Source organism: Vombatus ursinus, unplaced genomic scaffold (genome assembly GCF_900497805.2).
Source record: "Vombatus ursinus unplaced genomic scaffold, bare-nosed wombat genome assembly UNPS02014793.1, whole genome shotgun sequence".
Classification (NCBI taxonomy): Eukaryota; Metazoa; Chordata; class Mammalia; order Diprotodontia; family Vombatidae; genus Vombatus; species Vombatus ursinus.
The window spans coordinates 15,128,562-15,151,711 of NW_020954571.1; the positions used below are offsets into that span (position 1 = coordinate 15,128,562).

Genomic DNA, 23,150 nt, shown 5'->3' on the forward strand with positions numbered 1-23,150 from the left:
CACGTCCCAAGTTCTGCTCTCCTCAAATTGAACATGATGTCAAATTAGAACCATGGCGGGGACAGGCAGAGTGAAGCGCTCGGTTTAATGAGGCAGCGTCGAAAATCAATAACTTAATTGCAGCCGTTTGATGGACTTTTATCCAATTTATACTCTCCCCGACCGGCTACGTGCAGCGCATGAGGAGAGGGGGCCCTGTCTGGGTCCCCAGGGGGAGGGGGAGGGATGGCACCACTGCCCTGGACCATATCTTCCCCAGCTCTCTCCCATGCTCCTCCATTCTGTTTTCCTCTTTCCTCTCCCTTATGAGGGGGGTGGGAGAATCCAGAGCTGGCCGTGAGGATGGTGGTTAAGCTGTCTGTCTGTAGCCCTCCCAGCATTCCTAGGAGGCTGAGCTGTGGGGTAGTGTCCAGAGGCGGTGACTCTTATTCTCTGCCAGCACAAAGCTTACAAGGCAGGTTTCTTCTTAGCTTTCAACCTTCCGCTACCCTCTGGCTGAGCCCATCTTGCAGGTGTATCACTGAGGTCCACAGCATGAAATACTGGCAAGAGCACTGTATTTATAATTAAAGGGCTTGGGTTCTAAATCCTGGTTTTGCTACCTTACCTATGTGACCTTGGACAAGTGACAACCTCTCTGGGCCTCAGTTTCCTCATCTGAAAAGTGCTCTTTCCATGTCTAAATCTTGTGTTTGCTTAGGGTTCACATCAGGGCTGTCTTTACAGTCAGGTAAGGAAAAGAACCTGGCCTGGGAAGCAGGAGACCTGGGTTCTAGTCCATCCTTTATCTCTAATTTTATGTAAGACCTTGTGCAAGTGCCTTTCAGCTCAATAGAAGGAAAAACTTGCTAACATTAGAGCTGTTGAAAAGTATAATAGATTGTCTGGAGGAGCTAATGAGCTTCCTGTCACTGCAGGTCAGTTGAGGGCTGAATGACTACTTGGAAGGGTTTTTGGAGAAAGGATTCTCATTTGGGTATGGATTGGACTAGATGACCCGGGAGTTCCCTCCTCTCTCTGTTCTGTGATTTGGTCCCCCTGGACCTGAACTTCCATTTCTGTAAGCAGAAGGTATTGGGCTACATAATCTGAGAGATGCCTTCCAACTCTGATTTTTTTCCCCAGAGGCACTTAACAGGCCTAGAACCCAAGTCCTTCTAACCACATCCTCCTACCATCTATATTCCCACTAGTTGAGACATTGGGATCACCTCACCTTCCCCATCCCCACCCAAAGGAGAGAGGCAGCAGGGTATGGCTATGACTCTGATCTAAGTGGCCAAGCTGGGAAAGGTTAAGGGAGTAGGAGGGAGCACTGATTCTAGGGACAGCTAAGATCTGGCCCTGATTCACCGAAAAGTAGTTTAAGAAACTGTGAGTGAAGAAGATGGAGGGAGAGTGGCAGGAGGCATGGAGGTGATGGGCACTTAGGGAGAGAGAGCCAGGGGCTTGGTGAAGGAGCTGAGGACTCAAAGAGGAGATGGGGTGGGGGCTCAGTAACACCTCCCAGTGAGTCTCTTTTCCCTCTCAGGCTCCAGGCAGATGATCTCACAACCGTGTCTCTCCTTGGTCCCCCCTACCTTCCCCCTCCATGGGCCCAGGCACTTCAGTAATGCAGGTGATGGCATCAGATGCAGATGACCCCACCTATGGGAGCAGCGCACGACTGGTGTACAGTGTCCTGGATGGCGAGCATCACTTCACTGTGGACAACAAGACAGGTGAGGAGCTTTGTGGAGGGTGCCTGGCAGAAGGGATGGCAGACTCGTATGGGCCCTGTATCCTAGAAATTGATCCCAGTGGGCTGAGGGGTATTATGAAGGGAGAAGAGGCTGAGGAATCAGATGCTTCCCCAAGGCCAAATATAGGTTGATGGGAGGACAGCCATGAAAAGATGGAGGATAACTCTTGGGAGGTACCAGGACAACGGTATTAAGGGATAAAAAAAGAGAGAAGGATGGAATAATGATGATGATGATGATAACAATAAAAATAATAGCTGACATTTTTATAGCACTTACTGTGTGCCAGGCTCTGTACTAAGCATTTTATAATTATTATCTCATTTGATCCTCACAATAACCCTGGGAGGTAAGTACTATTATTATCCCCATTTTACAGATGAGAAAATTGAGGCAGACAGAAGTTAAGTGACCAGGGATATATAGCTCTGAAGGCAGACTTGAACTCAGGTCTTCCTGACTCCTGGATAGTTGCTTTATCCACTATGCCACTTAACTAGGGAGCCAAAGGCCTAGAGAAACAGTGGACAGGGGAGATGGGAAGATAGGGAACAAGGGAATGAGAGAGATCAGGTTGGGAGGCAAAAGAACACAGGAAAGAGGACATGGGGTTGAGGGAGAGGAGCAAGGAGAGTTGGAAACAGAAAAGTTGGGTGAGTCGGAGCAGTAGGGTGGAGGGATAGGAAAACAGGAATAGTATGGAGGCTATGGGTGAGGGGAATGAGATGGGGCAAAGAAGGAGGTCGGGAATTGAGGTCAGGGACAAAGAGATGGGATAGGAACAGCGGAGTGGGTGTAGAGGAACAAATTGGAGACATAGGAACAGAAAGGTTGGAGAGAGGGATAGGAGGATGGCCTCCGAAAGTATGCCATCAGAGCTGAGCCAGGCCCAGTCAGGAGCCCATATCCCCAGAAATAAAGTAGGGAATGACAAAGAGAAGGATGGGATGCCTTTCAGTCAGCTAGTTCAAGTTTCAAACGTAGCCTTCCCAACCCCCTGTGCTGGACTCCCAAAGTTTCTGCTGCTCTTTGCCCCCAAAAGATTAGCTCCCCATCTCCCACAAGCAAAATTTGTATTTTATATAGTCTGAATGCATTGAAAGTTCTTGAACAGGGTAAATAATATGGTCAGAGTAGTGCACTGGGAAGTAGGAAGATGTCTCTGACTGCATATGAAGGAGAAAATAGGAGCTGGGAGAGCAGTTAGCTAGAAGGCTGTAATACAGAGGAGAAGTGACATGGACCCGGGCTCAGGTGGTGGTAATAGAGGGAAAAAGGAAGGGACAGATGCCAAAGATGTGGCAGAGAAAGAATTGAAAGGTCCAGTGACTCCCTAGATACTGAGGACTCCAGGGATGGGGTGGGGAGGCAGTTAATTCCAAATCAATAGGAATACAGAAATTGGGACATGGGGTAGTTTTAAGGGGGAAACAGGGTGAGTTTAGTTCTGGACATGTTGAATTTGAAATGTTGGCAGAATATCCAGATGAAAATGTTCAGTAGGCATTTAGAGATGTTGTCTGGAATCTTGAGAAGAGGTTAGGGTTGAGGGTCTAGATTTGGGAACTGTTCACAGAGAGGTGATAGTTTGAGCCACGGGAACAGCTAAGGTTTCCAAGAGAGAAAGCATAGAGAAAGAAGATAAACAGTTCCAGGACAGAGCCTGGGGAAAAATCCCAAGTTAAGAGGTAAAAGGAAGAGGAACTATCAAGAGACAGAGAGGTAGTGGGGAAGAATATTATAAGGAAACACAGGCAAAGGGAAGAGAAATTTTCAAGGTGTTGATCAAGGCGACCACCAAAGTGTGGCAGAGAGGAGGAAGAGGGTGAGAACTGAGCAATGGCCATTGGATTTGGCCAGTAGGACTTCACTGGTCCTGTGTTCAATGGAAAGAATGTTTGAGTAAGTGGGTTGAAATCCTGACTCTGTGTCTAACCAGTTGTATAGCGTTAGACAAGTCACTTCCTCTCTGGGCTCCAGGTTTCTTTTTGTTTTGTTTTTTTTTTTTCATCTGTAAAATGAGAAGATTGGACAAGATCAGAGATTTTCTCTTTTTTTTTTTGAGACCCCTTTCCACTCTTAAGAAATATTGAGAACTCCCCAAAGAGATCTTTGTTTATGTGTGTTATATCTATCCCATGTTTAGCATAGTGCCTTGTACTTGCTTAATAAATGTTTGTTGATTGGTTAATTTATCAATACTTATCATATTAGGCCATTTTAGTATTATTATGAAAATTAATAGTTTTGACCTCAAGGATCCCTTGGAAAGGGAACTCACGAGGTCCAATCAGTGAGTCAATCAGTCAATAAACATTTATTAAGCATCACAGTGCTTAAGTACTAAATACCAAAACTGCTAAGTGATAGGGTACAAAGAAGACAAAAGATAGTTTCTGCCCTCAAGGAACTTAGAATCTGATGAGAGGAAGATAACACATAACAGGAAGCTGAAAAGGAGGGGAAAGATGAAGTCCAGAGGGGTGCACCTAGGTAGGAAATGAAGGGATGGTTAGCCTGGGTGCCCTCCTGTAATGGAGGATCTGGGACTACACTTGGAGAACCTCTGGACCAGATGATCTTTAAGGTCCCTTCCATCTCTGGAAATCTATGGTCCTAGGCAAATTAATAATTACTAACATTTATATGGCATTTTAAAGTTTGCCAGGAGATTTAGCTATATTCTCCTTTAAGCCTCACAAAAACTTTAAGGTAGGTACTGTTACACTCATTTTAAAAATGAAGTAAAACTGAGGCTGAGAGGTGATCACATAGCTAGTATCAGAGGTAGGTTTTGAACCCAGGTCACAGAATCATAGCATCAGGGGTTTAGAGCTAGAGGGGGTCTTGGAGGCCATTGAGTACAGCTACCTACTTTTACAGAATAGGGAACTGAGGCATAGAGATGTTAACTGATCTACCCTGGATCAAAAAACTAGTAAGTGCCTTAAGGGCAGGATTTAATTTTAGGTGTTCCTAATTTCCAGTCTGGTACTCTATCTATGAAACGATGCTGCCTCCAAAATTGAGATGAAAGCCCTTCTGTAGAGAGAAGTCCTGTCCAAAGGAGGGACCAAGCGGCAGCTAGGTGGCGCAGTGGATAGAACACTGGTCCTGGTAGTCAGGAAGACCTGAGTTCAAATGCGGCCTCATACACATAACACTCACTAGCTGTGTGACTCTGGGCAAGTCACTTAACCCCAATTGCCTCACCAAAAAAACCAAACCAAAACAAACAAACAAAAAAAAAAAAACAAAGGAGGGACCAAGTTTCTCCAGTCTTTTCTTGCTTACCCTGCTCCTAACCCACTCTGCTCTCATTGTTCCTCTTTCCCCCTCTGTCCCCTCCTCTGGGCTCGCATCTCCCTACATTAACAGGGCTGTTGCCAGACCTGGCTCAGAGGAGTGTTTCATTCCATAAGCTGGGAATATTAAACTGCTAACATTCTCTGGGCTATATTTAGCAGATGCTCAGTGGTACAGACTGTTCTCACTGTGCAGTTAGCAGGGAGCATAGCCGGAGTGGGGCCTTGAGAGGAAGGTGTGTGAGAGAGAAAAGAGAGACAGAGACAGAGACAGAGACAAAGACAGAGACACAGAGTCAGAGACACAGACAGACCTAGACACAGAGAGAGAGAGAGAAGAGGAAAAAAGAGAAGGAGAAAAAGCCCGCCTTGTAAGAGGAGAAATTAACTTGTATGTTTTAAAGACCAAATCTCCCAACGTGGCCCCCATCATCTGGAACAGGGATGGCATTTGTGTGACTAATGAGGCATCTCACGCTGTGCCCCTTCGTGGCCCCTGCAGCAGCAGCTGGAGGGGAAACAGCTGGATGCTTGGCCCTGGAAGTGTGAAGGATGGGTTAGAATGGGGCCAGAGGGAGGCAGGGTAGAGTAACCATGTCACAATTACTAGAGAGCTCTAATCCCTCTCAATTCACCACCCTCCCAGCCCACCCCTCAAAACAAATCTTGCCACCTCCTCCATGGGGTAGAAAGAGCCTAGTCAGAAATCCTCAGCTCTGCCCTGAGAAAATCCACAGACTTTTTAGAGAATTGTAGATGTCAAGTATCAGTTGTCAAAGGCTCCTAGAATTATAGAATGTCAGAACTAGAAAGGACCTTAGAACATAGAATGATAGGAATGGAAGGAACCTTAGAATATAGGATATAGAATTTCAGAGCTGAAAAAGACCTTAGAAAATAGAATGTCAGCGCTGGAATGGGTCTTAGAATGTGGAACACAGGATGTCAGAGTTGGGACAGGCCTTAGAACATAGAATATAGACTGAACATAGAACATAGCTGGAAAGCACCTAAGAGACCATTGAGTCTAGAGGAGGAAATTTTCCCTACCAAGTGGAAGCGACCCAAGGTTACACACAGAGTTAGTGGCTGACCAGAGACTAGAGTCCATCTGCCATAGGGTATCAGTGTCCTGGACTGTTGTCTGCCACATCTGAACCCCCTCCCCTAAAAAAACTAAGGATGGAAACAGAGTGAAAATAGAGGGGATGACAGTGGATAGGGTGTTGGGCTTGAAGTCAGGAAGATCTAGGTTCAAATCCTGACTTGGACACTTACTAGCTGTGTGGTCCTGGGCAAATGGTTTAACCTCTCTGTGCCACAATATCCTCATCTGTAAAATGAACAGATTGGTCTTGATGACCTCTAAGGAGCCTTTCATCTCTGAATCTAAGCCTCTTTCACCAGCCTAGGAAGACAAGAGTTCCTGGATTGGCTTTATCATTTCCATAACTAGATTGAATTTGAGGTTGGGATCAGGGTCACTTGACATTTGGTCTTTTCCTGGGATTCAGTTCTTCACATGGGCCAGTGAGGGGATGCTAAGACTCATCTATCTAAAGTGATTTGAGCCTGAGTGGGAATTGAATCAGAGCCTCCTTCCAGGACTTGACTATCTGGGACAGCTTTTACACTTCTCATGGTTTGGGGGGTGAAATATTTTCAGGAAAAGTTGGAGTGGGCTGGGAAACAGGGGGATAGCTACCTGCTCCCCACAGCTCTTAATGATTAGAAAGAGCCTAGATTGAGAGTTGGAAGGTTCCTAGCTCTGTTTGAATCCCAACTCTTCTACTTAGTATATGTTTGATCCTTGGAAAGTCCCATTCTCTCTCTGGGCCTTGGTTTCCCCATATGTAAAAGAGGAGTATTTGATAAGATGAACTCTTATGTTCCTTTCTAGCTTTAGATCATATGTTTATTCCTAGAATGATAATTTCCATAAGCTGGTTACAGCAATGGAGAAGCCTCCAGTAATCCAATCTTTAGAAACTACTGAGTGTTGTGTATGTGTAGGTGATATTGTTGATGTGTGTGTGGGCAAGAGGGACCCAGAGGGAAATAATGCTAAATGGGAGGGAGAGGAGATCCTGGTGTTTATATATTCCACTTCTCAACATCCATATCGTGTCCAGTGGCTCCCAAAAGATAGATAGGGAGAGAAGGAGAGAGAGAGAGAGAGAGAGAGAGAGAGAGAGAGAGAGAGAGAGAGGGAGAGAGAGAGAGAGAGAGAGAGAGAGAGAGAGAGAGAGAGAGAGAGAAGGAGAAGAAGAAAAAGGAGAAAGAGAAGGAGAAGAAGAAGAAGGAAGAGGAGGAGGAGGAGAGAAGAGAAGAGAAGAGAAGAGAAGAGAAGAGGAGGGAGGGAGAGAAAGGAGAGAAGGGGGGCACTGTACTGGGATACAAATAAAAGCAAGCAAGACAGTCCCTTGCCCTCAAACAGCTTCCATTCTAATGGAAGAAAACAATACATTAAAAGGGAAAAGATCCCTCATGGGTACTGATCATGTCATTTGAAAAGTTTAGTTCTCCTGGGCTTCTCTTCTTTCCTCTCTTTCTCTTAGGATTTCGCCATCATTCCATCCTTCCATTGATTCCTCTCTCTCTCTTCTCTTGGTTGGAAAGATTACTGGATTTGGAGCAAGGGGACCTGGATTCAGATTCCAGCTCTGTTAAAGTATTACTTGTGTGACATTGGCCAGGTCATTTTACCTCTCTAGACCTCAGTTTCCTCCTTTGTAAAATGAAAATGCTGGACTAGATAACTGAGATTCCTTCTGATTTTAAGATCTTTGATTCTCCTCCATCAGCTCTCTCTTGTTACTATTCCATCTTTCATCACCCCTCCACTTTCTGCTCTATTCACTTTCTATTCCTCCTAAGCCCCCCACCCTGTTCTTGTTTGTTTGTTTCCCTTCTTCATTTTCCCTTCTGATTAAGGGTTTGTGTTTCTGTAGGGCTGGAGGGATTCTAGTCCAAGAATTAGTCCAAGAACACACTGTTAATTGTTTAATACTAAACAACTATGTGGGCCTCTCTGGACCTGAGTTCCTTCTCCCTAGAATGATGGCCAGACTAGGTACCTCTTAGATCCCTTATAGCTCTAAAACTGTAAGATGCAATCAATGGAGAGAATATAATGAGAGACAGAAGAGGGATAGAGAGAGACTAAGGGAAACAGAGGGGCCTGGTTAGAGATAAAGATGGGGGAGGGATGAAAGAAAAGAGAAGAGGAGAGGTGTGGAAGAAATCAGCTATGGTGCAATACTCAAAGGACTTGAAAGCAAGAAACCTGGATTCAGATTCTGGGTGTGCTACTTATTATCTGTGTGACCTTAGTAGTCATTTAACTTCTCTCAGCCTCAGGCTCCGCATCTGTAAAATGGGGGCAATACAATTTACATTCTATCTGACAGTTATTACAAGGAAAGCGCTTTGTAAACTGCAGAGTACCACAGAAACGAGAGTCATGAATTAGGAGGGAGAGAAAAATGGGTTCAAGTGACCTTCCTAAAGTCACACAGGCAGATCCTTAGCCTGTGATCCTTTGATTGTAAATCTGGTGCTTTGTCCACTGAATCAGGCTGCAGATCTAAGATGTTAGAAAAAATTCAGCTTGGATTTTCCATTCCCTACTTTTCCTGCACTTCTGCCCTTTGTTTGGGCCCTAGAGCTTAGGCAAAGATTTAAGGAGGGATATGCTGGGTAAATGAGGATTCACTTGTCTAATTAAGGCCTAGAGGAGTGTGTGCTGGGCCTGGCTCATGGACCAATTAGCCGGGTGACTGACTTCCCTGTGGAGGCCTGGCCCCTCCATTGCAGCTAGAGGGAGAGAGGGAGGGTCAGAGGTGCTCGAGGGGACAAGAGAATTGGCCACCTCTTAAATGGTTCTCTAATTCAAGGTTCCAGTGGGGTGGCTCCCCCCTTATCTCTATTTTATTGATATTTTTTATTTTTACATCAGCCTCATTTCAGAATAAATCCCTTTTCCTTCCCTTCCCTAGAGAACTAGCCCTTGTAATCAAAAAATAAAAAAGTGGGGGGGGGGGAACAGTTTGGTGAAACTAACCAGTGTCTCAACTGAGTCTAATGGTATATGGATAGAATGTCCCATAGCTGTAGTGCCCCACCTCTATAAGGAAGGGAGGGAGGGGGCATTTCCTCATCTCTTCTCCAAGGCCAGACTTGGCCATTATAATTATACAGCATTCAGTTCCCACTTTTCTTGCTATAGTTGTTCTTTCCATTTACATTATTGTGGTCATTTTGTATATTGTTTTCCCAGTGCTTCTTACTTCCTTCTGCCTCAGTTCATGTCTTCCCGTGCTTATTTGATTTTTTTCATAGTCATTATTTCTTAAAGGGCAGTAATATTTCATTGTGTTTGTATACTAGTTTGTATAGCCATTCACCAATGGATAGGCTTCAGTGGTTTTATATATATGCATACATACATATATGTGTGTATATATGTATATATATACATACACACACACATATAATTGTTCAGTCATTTCACTGGAGTGGTTTACCATTTCCTTCTCTAGCTTTCACATAAGGAAATTGAGGCAAACAAGGTTAAATGACTTGCCCAGGGTCACATTGCTAGTAGGTGTCTGAGGCCAGATTTGAACTCAGGAAGCTAAGTCTTCCTGACTTCAGACCCTGCGCTCTATCTACTGCATCACCTAGCTGCACATATGTGTATATGTATATATGTGTGTGTATATGTATATGTATATGTATATGTGTATATATATTAATATGGAAAAATATATGATCACCACAGCTCCCTCTGCCTATACAGTTAACTACCACCCCCCCATCCCAAGACAGTGAGACAGGACTGGTTGCTAATGATTCAAGAAGACCCTCCTGTTTCCTTCCCTCTCTCTCCTTCTTCCTCTCTCGCTCTCTTTCTTTCCCTCTTTTTTCTCTTCTCTCCTCTCATGAGTAAGGGACAGCAGTGGCTTCCACTACTGAACACCATCTCCCTGGGATTAGCTGCTTTTGGGGAGCCCATCCCATGTTGCCCCACAGAAGTCTCCCCACTCTGAGCAGCCACCCCCTCCCCCATGTCCAACTGAAAAGCTTGGCACCAAAATGTGGGGGAAAGATCACTGGCCTGGGGACCAGGAGATATTGGGGCTGGTCCTAGCTCTGCTCCTAACTCAGACAAGTTACTTCTCTCTGCCTCAGTTTTGTCATCTATAAAATAAGTGGGTTGTTCTCCAAGACTCCTTCCAGATCTAACAGTCTAAGTCATCCCTTGGCATTCACAGGTCTAGAGAGCACTCAGCTCTGTACCAACCAATAGATCAGTCAGAGGGCCTAGGACTGGACCTGTGATTTCATTGATATAGGGAACTCCCAGATGAGAAAACTCCTTCTACCAGTGCAGGTTAGCACCTTCTCTGAAACTTAGAATCTTAGAGAATTACCTAGAAGTAAAGTGACTTGCCCAGGGTCATGTAACTGTTGAATCAGAGAGCTAATCCAACTCTTCTGTTTAACAGATGAAGAAACTGAGGCCCAAGATCACACAGATAGTGAGTCTCAGAGATGGATTCAAACCTGGGGTCAGTCAGCGTACCCACTTTTTGAGCATCTACTAAGGTATCAACTAAATGTTCAGCCTTGTGCTAAACCCTGGCAAAGATGCAAAGGAGTGCAAAACATAGCTACAGGGTCATAGATTTAGAGCTGGAAAGGAACTTAGAGGTCAACAGTTCCCACTCCTTAATTTTACAGATGAGGAAACAGAGAGGTTAATTGACTTAAGAGCTCACACAGCTAAGTGGCATTTGGATCCAGGTTTTCCTGACTCTCAAGTCTAGCATCCCATCCACTATGACACACTATCTCTCAATAAATTAGTCCTTGCCCTGAAAGGAGCTCACAGATGAAGAGACAAACTAACATAGTATGGGAGATAAAGTGGAAGAAATGATATGGAGCAATAATGGATTACGAGCCCCTATGTCTGTGTACTTGCTTCTACCCATTTCTTTACTCCCTGAACTGACCCCTCCCAACCTCTATCAGAAACAATCCTGTGAGAGAACTCTCAGGGTAGAACGGGGACCCCTCCCCACTATGGGTATTCCTTCCTGACAAGCCCTTCCTGCCCACAGGCTCAGTATCTCAGGGCCAAGCTTAGTCCCTCCTCTTCCTACAAGCTGCCACATCCCAGCAGGCTGAGGCTGCAACGCCATAAATGGAGGAGAATCTGGGGGTCGTTTGGGGGAGATTCAGAGCCTGGGAGAGCCCAAGGGCCAGCTTGTGGAGCCAGGAGCCCGGGTTTTATTGGAGAAATAAAAAGGCAGCTGGTGCGTGACTCCACCTGGCGCTCACAGCTTAAAGGGGTCAGAGCTGAGCCAGGAAAGGAATGGCAGCAGGAGGGGGAGCCCAGCCCCAGGCACTGCCCATCACCAGCTGGTGCTCAGCAGGTTGGGGGAGCGCTGAGCTGATCATCCTCTGGAGGCGTGAGGAGGCTCCCAGCTTTGGCCTTAGCCCAGTTTTTTCTCAATTGTCCAGTTTGTAGAATGTAGACTGTCTCTTTAATGTGGGAGTTAGACCAACCTGGGGCTTCTGACATCCATCTGGAAATAGAAGGGGGCACTTAGGACTGTTCACGAAGATGGAATATGTATGGGTGTGTGTTTGTTTATCAGTGTGTGTTTACACTATATGTACAAGTTATAATCACAGTGTGTGCCTTTCCTTTCCATCTCTAATGTTCTGTGAATGTATGTGTGAACTATGGGGCTATATGTGAATTATGTGTGGGTATGTGTCAGTGAGTTGTGCAAGCTGATTGTGTGTGAAATTGAGTTGTGAATGTGGTTGTATATTACTGAGTATGAGTTGTGTGTGCCTCATGTGAGTAGCACGTGAAGATTGTGTGTGTGGTGTGAATAAAAGTGTATTTTGTTCAGGATTATTTGATGAATTTCTGTCCTCCATAGTTATGAATGACTGAGAGGGTCTTAGCTCTCCGGCCTATGCCTCACCCTTCTACTCACCTAGCTTCCAGAGTCTCTGACAGAGGAAACTGAATCCCTTGTGCAGAGGAGGAGCAGAGAAGGAAAAGGGGTCGGTGGGGTATCACTTAGATCTCAAGTCACAAGACTGGAGACCCAGTACAGCCCCCTACCTCCCAACTGAAACTGAGCGAGGATACCTTTGCTGCTTCCCAGGTGTGATCCGCACAGCAGTGGCTGACTTGGACCGGGAGAAACAGGAGCGTTACGAGGTTGTGATCCGGGCTACAGACATGGCTGGTCAGCTGGGAGGCTTGTCAGGCTCCACTACAGTTACCATCGTCATTACTGATGTCAATGACAACCCACCCCGCTTCCCACAGAGTAAGGATCCCTGCTTGGCTGTCCACCCATTTGCAGAACTCGCTGGCCCTCAAACCTCCTCTGCTCTCAATTCAGTTCAGTTCAGCAAGCATCCATTCAGTAATTGCTATTATGTCTAAGGCGCCGTTCTAGACACTGGAGATGCAAAGATAAAAAAAAAATGACAGTATCTACCCTCAATGAGCTTACATTTGTCCTACTACCTTTCTTTCTCCCCACCCCATCTCTCATGGGGCTTTCTTCCTTCCTCCCCAGTACTTAAAGAATAAGAGGCCAGCCCACCATCTATCTGCCTGTCCTGGGGCTCCTTGTCCTATCCACAATTGCTACTGCCATCCCACCCTGGCATTGCCCAGGAAGGGACCCAGATGGTTAGATCTGATGGGGGGCATCGAGGCATGGAGGGGGCTGGGAGGGAAGAGACCGGATCACTCTTGCTGAGGCCAGCTAAGCCGGGTGTTGCCATCTGCCTGACTTGGCACAGACTAGTGTTGTCACCAGATATCTGCTAGAGGAAGAGTTAGCTAAGGCTCCCTGCCCTATGCTCACTCCTCCACTTCTTGCCCAAGAAATCTGCCCTTTCCTCCCCAGACCTGTCACTTACTACTTGTGTGACTACATTCTTCCCCTTTATGAGCCTCAGTTTTATCATCTGTAAAAGGGGGTAATACTATTTCCCATACATAATTCACAGGGTCATTGTGAGGAAAGCATTTTATGAAACTTTAAGTGCTATCAAAACATGAGTTATTATTGTTGACATTGTGCAACAGGGACACTAAGGAGATACATATTATGGCACTTAAGATTTTCAAAGCTCTCACCCATGATTACACAAGGTTCATAGCACCCAGAAGGCAAGTGGGCAGGAAGGGAGTTATTTGAGTCCTTTCGCTTATAGGGAAAGAGGTCCAAAGAATGGAAGTGATGTCCAAAACCACATTTTGAATTAGGGGTAGAGAGTCAGGATTGGAATTCAGGTCTCCTGACTCCAAGCTCAGGGTTCTTGCCTCTTCCCTATAGTGCCCAAGGTTGTTCCTTTGTTTTGAGTTCCAGGCCCTTTGGACTCAGCTCTGGCTAGGCCCTGGAGATTCTGGGCACCTATAGCCAGGTTTTCTTCCAAGCTGTCTGCAGGATCTCCCCATTCTGGGAGCCCCAGCTAGTGAGTGTTCCTCAGCAATCTGAGGAAGGTCCACAGACTTGTTTCCTGATCTCTCCCAGCTTCCCTCACTCTCAAGACCATTTTGCAGATAATGAGACTGAAGCCCAGAGAAGTGGATGATTTGTCTAAGCTCACACAGCCCTTCAGTCCTCTTCCCTGGCTCTCTCTCCCCTAGAGCCTCACTCTGTCTACCCAGCTGGGCCCCCTCCATCCTTAACTCCAGCCCTTACCGCTGCCGCCACTGTCTGAGAGCTGGGGAAGCAGCCAGGCGCTGGCAGAGATTAAATGCCGGTGGGAATGTGAGCTGATTCCTATCGGGCGAGTCATTATGAGAGGTCTGGAGCTCTCACATTAGGACTCCGCCACAGGGGACTGACCCCCAAGAGATAACAGAAGCCTATCCACATGAAGCCAGCCGTAATCTCTGCCTTGCACTCCTGCTGTGGAGCAGGCCTGCTACAGGCTGCTGGGGAGGGATCCAGCCTTTGGGAAGGAAGGGGGAAGGGTATGCAGCTGGCCAGCCCCACTGCCATAAGGGGCAGAGGAAAGACTGGCCCAATACCCATGCCTGCCAACCTGCAATGCCAAAAGCCTCTCCCTCATTAGACAGGATCTTAGATTGTCAAAGCTGAAAGGAACACAGAACTTTAGTGCTGGAAGGCACCTTAGCACAAGGAGCAGAAGGGTCCCTAGGGACTGTTTAGTCCAGCCCCATTGTTTTACAGGTGAGACAACTGAGGCCCACAGAGGCGGCGACTTTCCCAACGTCACAGAATGAATCAATGGCAGAACTGGAAACTGAACCCAGGTCTCCCTACTCCCAGCCATAGTCCATAGAAGAGCTGTAAAATGGGGCATCCATCCACCCATCCTATGGTTGCCGCCAACCTGTTCCTAGGCTTAAAGCAGGCATGGGGGCCACATCTAACTCACAAGTATGGCACTAACATTGCCTTGATCCTCATAATTTTTCTTTAAAAAAATGTTTGTCAGGGTAACTAGGTGATGCAGTGGATAGAGCCCTGGAGTCAGGAGGACCTGAGTTCAAATTCGGCCTCAGACACATAACACTCACTAGCTGTATGATGCTAACCAAGTCATTTAACCCCAATTGCCCCCCCCCCACACACATACACAAATGTTTGTTGCTATCTTCTATTTTCATCATAACTTTTGAATGTAAGTAGTGTGCATGGTATTCCTATTAGAACACAGATGACAGGGCTAGAACCTTGCTTTGTAGTCCATTATCCTTACCACGATGAGCTTGGGGCGCTCAGTGGTGGTTGAGTCACAAGACTGCATACCTGTGGATCCCAATGCAGCTTCAAGTCAGTGTGGGGTAGTGGCAACAGCACCATACTTGGAGTCAGAGGAGCCAGACCCCAGCCTCTGCCCTTGTTAGCCGTGTGCTGCTGGACAAGTCACTTCCTCTTTCTGGGTCTCCTCTACGAAATAAAGGAGAGTGGACTGAATAATTTCTAAGGCCTTGCCCAGCTCTGCATCCTATGATTCCTACAAATATCCTGGTCAGTCGCTCTGAGCTCTAATTCAGGCCTTCCCCGTCGGAGAATTTTTTAGTCTGAGGACTTGGTTCCCCCAATTTATTTCAATCCAACAATTTTTAGGTGCCCACTTTCAACTGGGTTTGGTATGAAGATAAGGTACAATCCTTTACCTTAAGGAATTTACACCATAGTATATTCCTTCTCCCCCTTCTTGCCTCTATATTCTCCCACTATCCCAGCTCCTATGGAAATCCTCTTCCTTAGTTCATTCCCTATCCCATCACTATACCCCTCCCCATTCCTTCTCCCAAAGGAGCAGAGGGTACAAGGTCTGTGGCTTCTCTGGAAAAGGGTGGATGGTGGTAGGGCAAGGGCCTTAAAGGGCTTTAACACTGAAGCTGAGCTCCTCAGCTCATGGGCTCTGTGGGACCCCTTCCAGAGATGTACCAGTTCAGCATCGTGGAGACAGCCCCCATTGGCACTGCCATTGGGCGAGTGAAGGCTGAGGATTCGGATGTGGGAGAAAACACTGACATGACATACCAGCTCAAGGACGAGGGCGGCGGGGACGTGTTCAAGGTCACAACAGACAGCAACACGCAGGAAGCCATCATCACTGTGCAGAAGGTGGAGACCCTGGTGGGGTGGGCTGGGGAGGAACACAGCAAGGAGTCTGGGGTGGAGTTGTTGGAGGGAGTCTATAGGAGAGAGGAAACAGCATGGCAGAATAGAGTAAGCCTTGGCCATTGAGTCAGAAGACGTGTGTTTGGATCCTAGCTCTACAGTAACTTAGTAGCTATGTGACCTTGGGCAAGTCATTTTTTAAACTATTCTGAGCCTGTGTTTCCTCTGTAGAATGACAAAAAAAAGAGGCTGGTAATCCCTAAGACCCCTTCAAGCTATGACATTTTATGTTTTCTATCCTAGAATTCTAAGTTCCAAGGCCCTTATCATTTCTAATACTCTGTGCTCCAGGTCCTAACATTCTATGTTCTGTAGTCCGTTCCAAATATGGAATCAAAGTCAAAAAATATGTGAGGTGATTCTAAAACGGTAGAGTAAAGGAATGTATCTTTGCTTCCTCTGGAAGGAACCCAACAACCCTTTTCTCCCTTCATGATAGGCAGAGTATCCATTCTTCCTGGCCAGCCCACCCCCCAGATGGCCACTTCTCATCACACTCGCTCCTGAGGCACCCTCAGCTGCTCTGTCATGTCAGCATGGTAGCGAAGTGAGCCTCCGCCTGATTGATGACCCCGACTCCGGGCCCATCACTCAGTGGCTTCCCTGCATCCTGATTTCCCAGGAGCAGAGGCTAGTAGCAGTGGGGTTGGAATGGGCTTTCCCCAGAACGGGAAAGGGGAGGGAGGGAAAAGCTTGGTCTTGACTTCAGTAATGACTTCTCCCTCTAAAATCAGCAGGGCCAACACTACCTATATACATATGGCAAAGCAGGCAGCCCCCTCTCATGTGCTATTGGAGGGCCTTTGGGAAGGCCTCTTCTGCCCCCAAATATCCCTCCCAGCACGTGTCACAGAGACTGAAATTCCACCATCTGTGTCATTCCTTTGGGTAAAGCTATTGTGTCTGGAAGGTCCCAGTTAGCATTTGCAGAGAGGGAAGGATAAGAGATTATTAACCATTAGCATCTACTGATGGATCGGCTCAGAATGTCTAGTCACCAAGGAATCAGAGCACAGCATGAGTAAGATCTGAATGCATGTATAGAATCCTGGGACCATAGATTGTTGGAGCTGGAAGAGGCCTTAGAAATATTCTAGCTTAAACCTTTCATTTTACAGAGGAGGAAACTGAGGCCCAGAGAAGTGGTGATTTGCTACTATGCAAAGTGGTAGCAGTACTGGGATTATAACCCTGTTCTTCCGACCCAAAGGTCGGTGCTCTGGGTCTGAGTGGGGCCCTGAGCAGGAGCTCTGGCGCTCATGTGGTTGGCATAGGAAGGGGAGATGAAGAAGAGGCCTAGACCTGGGGGAGATATATGCCCATTCCAGAGAAGGACCCTCCTTGATAGCCCATCCCCAGCAAGGCCTGCCCCTTTTACAGTGCCTGATATTCTCCTGTTAGTGTTATGCCTTTGAGTTCTCCTTACGTCCAAAAGGCCCAAAAGGGGCAGCACAGAGGGCTTAGGCCCTTGTCACTGCCATACCACCCACTTACCCAGTCATCGAGGGCACCACGGGAAGCTCAGCTCCTCCCTCGGTCCCAAGCTCCAAAGTCCCTGCTAAGGACCCAACCCCCTCTCACCCAGTCCCTCTCTGTGTCCTAGTGCCTGGACTTTGAGGCTCAGGCCACACACACAGTGGTGCTCGAAGCCTTGAACAAGTTTGTGGACCCACGATTTGTAGACCTGGGAACCTTCAGGGACCAAGCAATCGTCCGGGTGACGGTGATGGATGTAGATGAGCCTCCTGAATTCCGGCCACCCTCTGGGCTCATGGAAGTACAGGAAGATGCCCAAATCGGCTCCATAGTTGGTGTGGTAACAGCGCTGGACCCTGATGCTGCCAACAGGCCTGTCCGGTGAGGCTCCCCTATCTTATCTGGGACCTGTAGGGCTGCTACTGCACCCCCATCCCCTGCCCCCCACCAAGAGGTTCAAAGGAGGAAGAACACATCTTGTTGGAGAAAGTCAGGAAGGGCATTCTAGAGGAGGTGGTGCTGGATCTGGTCTCTGAAGGATACTAGGCAACTAAATAGCTCAGTGGATAGAGCTCTGGGCCTGGCATCAGGAGGATCTGAGTTCAAATCTAGCCTCAAATGCTTCTAGCTGTGGGACCCTGGGCAAGTCACTTAACTTGTCTGCCTCAGTTTCCTCAACTGTAAAATGGGGACAATAATAGCACCTACTTCCCAGGATTGTTGTGAGGATTAAATAAGATAATATTTGTAAAGTGCTTAGCATAGTGCCTGGCACATAGTAGGCACTTAATAAATGCTTGCTCCCCCCACCCCCCCACACACTTCCCTCCCTACTAGAGACTAAGTGAAGATGAGAACGCATGAGAAGAGCACATTGGATTGGGAGTCAGAGGACATGGGTTTGAATGTGGGCATTACAGCTTCTCTCTGTATGATTGTGTGTCCTCTAGTCCTAGGGCCTGGGGGACCCACTCTGTGACCTCAGGCTACTGATTTTTCCTGTCTAGGCTTCAGTTTTCTATTTTGCAAAATGAGTGGATTGGCCTGAATAATCCTTAAAGTCCCTTTCAGCCCTAAATCCTATGTTCATTCCAGGCTGGAGGGCATAGTGTAAGCAAAAGCATGGAGGAAGGAAAGCAAAACAAAGGGAATGTAAAAAGACCTGTTTCATTGATGCAGAGGATTCCTGTTCATAGAGGATTGGAAAATCAGTGTGTAAAGGGTGATGGCAGCCAGGGTGTGGAGGGCTTTCAGTGCCAGACTTGGGAGCTACTTACTCTTTGGACAAAGACCAGTCAGGGAGAGGTTCTACACAGGGAGATAATAGGGCTCTATGGACATATATAACCCTTCTGGGGCTAAGGCAGCCTTGCAAAGACAGCTGCAATCTACCAGACGTCTGCATTCTTACCAGCCTTTCCTGATCTATCCCACTTTCCAGGCATATGCTTTGTTAGCTGTGAGCATCAAGAGCTAAAGTGACTGAATCAGTGCTTGGAGGGTTGGGGGAACTTTGTTTTGACCCAGTTTTTCCCCCAACTTAATTTCATACATATGTTCATCCATGGGGCTGAAGAGGCCAGCAACAATAAAATATTTTGCAAATGACACACATAATCCTGTTTGCAGAAACCTGAACACACTGTTTATGCCAAAACTTGCTGCAGCATCAGAGCTTTAGAACCTAGATTGTTGAAATACAGAACACAGGATGTTAGAGCTTGAAGAAACCTTAGAATACTGAATGTCACAGCTGGAAGGAAGATAGCTCGATATAATAAAAAGCAAGCAAGATTTGGAGTCAAGAGTCAAATCCCAGCTCAGTTTCTTAAAAACTATAATAACAACTTAATAATATGCAATTTTGAACAAATCCCATCATAGAATCACAGATCCTTAGCCTTTCTGGACTTCAGTGAACTTACCTATAAAAGGAAGACATGTACTAGGTGGTGTCTATGGCCCTTTATAGCTTGAAATCCTATTATCTTATGACCTTAGAACATAGAGCATGAGATGTTAGCACTGGAAGGGACCTTAGGACATAGAATAATAATGACAGATTGCATTTATATCTCACTTTCAAGGTTTGCAAAACACTTTACAAATATCACATTTTATCCTCACAACAACTCTAGGAGGTAGATGCTATTATTATCCTCATTTTATAGATGAGGAAACTGAGGCAGATAGGTTAAAGGACTTCCTCGGGATAACACAGCTAGTAAATGTCTGAGGAAGGTCTGAACTCTAGTCTTCCTAACTAGATCCATATAGTTTTAGAAAGAAACTTAGAGACCATTTTGGTCTAAATTCATTTTATAGATGAGGAAACTAAGGCCCAGAGTAGGAAATTAACTTGCCTGAAATCAAACAATGACTTAGCCAGGCCCCAAGAAACCAAGATGGTGTGTGGGGCTCTCTCGATTGAGGGTCAGCAAAGGCATCAAAGCACACATGGTCACCCAATTGGAAACAGTGAGACAGTCCATGGATGATGAACTGTGGGTGACAGAGAGATAATAGGACTTAGGTGGGTAGGGAAAGAAAGGACTTCAGTGGTGCCAGGATGGAACAAGGGCAGAGAAAGGAGGGAGTCGTCAACTTCTAAGCACAAAGGAATATCCATTCTTGAAGACAGAAAAGGGTAGAATTGTGATGTTTGCGTGCACATGCACGCATGCGTGTGTGTGTGTGTGTGTGTGTATGTGTGTGTGTGTGTGAGAGAGAGAGAGAGAGAGAGAGAGAGAGTGAGTGAACTAGGAGAGGGGGTGATGGAGACCAGCTCATTTATCCAAAGTCCCTCCCATCTTGTTTTCCTTCCTTTCTCTGGAGAACCCCCCTCCTACTGCTGTGATTACCCTGGGCATACAAAAGCAGCTGGGAGGGGCTGCCAACTGGACTGAGTCACTCCAGGAGTGAGAGGGGGAATTGAAAAGCTGATTTGCCAAACAGCGGTTCTCTGCAGTGGGTTTCTTTGCTGCAACCCAGGCCCCCTCTGCTGGCTTGGAAGCCCAAGAAAGGGAGACAAGTCTTTAGGCCAGGGAGAAGCATGCACTGGGCTGAAGGGAAGGATGCTTACCCACCTGCTAGGCAGACCTCAGAATAGGATCCAGGATAGAAGAATGGGATAGGCACTGATTGGGGAGGGTTAGGGAGGGGTGAAGGAGGTGAGCAGCAAGGGGAAGGGGAAATAAGGAACCATCCCCCCCCACACACACACAGTGCTATTCAGTAAGCTAGGATGGTGTATACTGAAGGCACCTGCATGCAGACATCCACATGCGCTAGCACCAGTCACTCAATCACATGTCCATAAATGTACCCAGTCTCTGCTCTGCCATTAACTCACTGTGTGATCTGGAAAGTCTACCTCCTTTCGCTCTGCACCTTGGCTCCCCTACTTGTAAAATGAGAGAAATGAAAGCAACGTGATGGCACAGAGAGCCAGCCTCCAATTAGTTGGAAAGACTTGGGTTCAAATCCTGCCTCTGGCACTTAATGACTGTGTGACCCTGGGTAAGTCACTTAACATCTCACTGAGTGCCCTACACAACTCTCTAAGACCATTAAGTTTAGAGAGTTGCCTTACTGAGAGTTTCTATGCCAAAAAATCACAGGTCTGGTCCCCCCAAAATGAGATTGGACTAGATGAGACCTAAGCTCTGTTCTAAAGCTGATGTCTAGACTTATGTGCCAAGACTTGCACACACAAACCCATACATATGTCCCCAACTTATTGTCCCCCTACTGCAGTGATGACTGGAAAATAACAAACTCACTTGGTATCTCCAAGTTGCTGTCCTTGGGAACACCTGGCTCTCATTCTCCAGCCCTGGGTGTCTCTGGGAGGTATTTGCCCATGGTAATGCAGGATTGGATGGATATACACAGATGAGCACACCTGTTCATGCAGGATTTGGTGGATCCATAAAGAATACCGTATATATGCTTTCCCTCTTCCTTTCCAGGAATAAGAGGCCTATATATAGCCTGGGAAGTAAAGAATTCAACTCAATCTGGGAATGGATAGTCAGCAATCATGCCTATACACCTGCTTACCCGGGTATCCCTATTTACTCATATATTCCTTATCATAGCCATTCAGCACTTTTACTGTTTACAAAATACTTTAGAGACAGTAACTCATTTGATCCCCCCTGCAGCCCTGTGTGGAGGAGGCAGGCAGGGCAAGGCAGGGCAGGACAAGCATTGACCTCTGAGGTCCATTCCTAAATCACAAGATCTCAGAGTTGTAAGGAGCCTCAGAGGGCATCCAACCCAACCCCTTGTATCTCCTCCAGAAGCTAATCAATCTAACCTCTACTTGGAAACCTTCCCTGATGGAGAGAACTCATTTCTTCATAAGGCAGCACATTCTACTTTAGGATAGCCCAAAATTTTAGGAAGTTTTCTCCTTAAACTGAGCTAAAATGGACCACTTTGCACCTTCCACTAATTTTCCCCAGTTTTACTCTCTAGGACTAAAAAAACAAAAACAAAAACAAAACCCACAACAGAACTTCAGGTGCTTGAAGACTACCATCATATCCCTCTTACATCTCTTTTCCAGGCTAAACATGGCCAGTCCTTCAAATCTCTGGACCTCAGTTTCCTCATCTGAAAAAAGGAAATTGCCACTCTGAGACTACATAATTAACCCATTTAAAGAAGAGGAAACAACCCTAGTGAGTTAAAGGGACTCAAACCCCAATCACAGAGCTATAGAACTTAGGATTTCTGATCACTGTGTAGGCTCTTTGAGTACAGAAACTGTATTATTTGTTTTAAAAAAAAATTGCAACCATAGAGCTTAGCATAGTGCCTTTCATAAAGTAAGCGCTTAAGGTATATTTGTTGAACTGACTAGGATGTAGAGCCAAAAGGGACTTTGAAGATCATCTAAGCCCCGCCAGGGAATAGTCTCAGGAGTGGAAATGACTTGTCTGGGGCCACACAGTTACAAAGGAACAGAATATCATTCAAACTCAGGTCCCTTGACTTCAAAGTCAGTGCTCTTTCCACTATGTTGCTTTATGTCATAGGCAAGCATAAAGACTTACAGCTCTCTACATGGGGGCTTGGGGAAATAGCCAGACAGCCCCCAAATGGGGAGAACTCAATGAGTCCTGGGACTCTGGCTGTCTTTGGAATGGAGTCCTTTGCCTTTCTTTCTGCTCCCAGGCACTAGACCTGTTCTCTATTACCTTCACCCTTCTTCATTCTTGATCCCCTTTTTCTGAGCCCAGTGGGAGAGGACACCTGAACTCCCCATCTTTTCAGGAGAGGCCCTCTCATTATAGCACCCAACCTGGGGCAAATGGCAGGTGACATTCCCTTTCTCTCTCTCTCTCTCTCTCTCTCTCTCACACACACACACACACACACACACACACACTCACACACACACACACACACACTCACAAAACATGCCCCCACACACACACCACTGGCTGTCACGAAGCCCTAGGCTCAGCAGCAATGACTGTGACCTGTGCCTCTGGCAGCCAAGTTGCTGTTCTTGAGAACACCTGGCTCTCACTCTCCAGCCCTGGGATTCCCTCCTCCTTTCCTCCCTCCCTCCCTCCCTCCCTCTGTCTCCATATTATTTACTTACAAAGGGAACAAAAGAGCCAAGAACAGAGAACAAATAGCCTCTGGAGGCTGAGGAGGCAGAAAAAAGAGAAAAGATGACTGCCAGGGAGAGAGGAGAAGAGGGGAGGAGAAGGAAGGAGAAGAGGAATGAGAGGAAAAGGGGAAATATAAGAGAAGGGTGAGAGGAGGGATAGAGCAAAAGAGGGAGAGGGAGGCAAAGGAAAGAACAAGGAGGAGGAGAAGGGGAGAAAGTAAGAAGGAGACAGAAAACAGGGAAGAGAAGAAGGGAGAAAGGGAAATAAGAGGAAGAGAAAGAA

At 46.5% G+C, this 23,150-nt stretch overlaps 1 protein-coding gene across 1 annotated transcript in view; it reads left to right on the top strand.

Annotated features, from left to right (window-relative positions):
* Positions 1–23,150, top strand: part of CDH22 (cadherin 22) — a 98,626-nt gene that overhangs the window by 43,010 nt on the left and 32,466 nt on the right. Inside the window, exons 5-8 of the mRNA XM_027869661.1 lie at positions 1,602–1,721; positions 12,241–12,408; positions 15,518–15,705; positions 17,366–17,619. Coding sequence (XP_027725462.1) covers positions 1,602–1,721; positions 12,241–12,408; positions 15,518–15,705; positions 17,366–17,619 — 730 coding nt within the window. The remainder of the gene's footprint in view (positions 1–1,601; positions 1,722–12,240; positions 12,409–15,517; positions 15,706–17,365; positions 17,620–23,150) is intronic.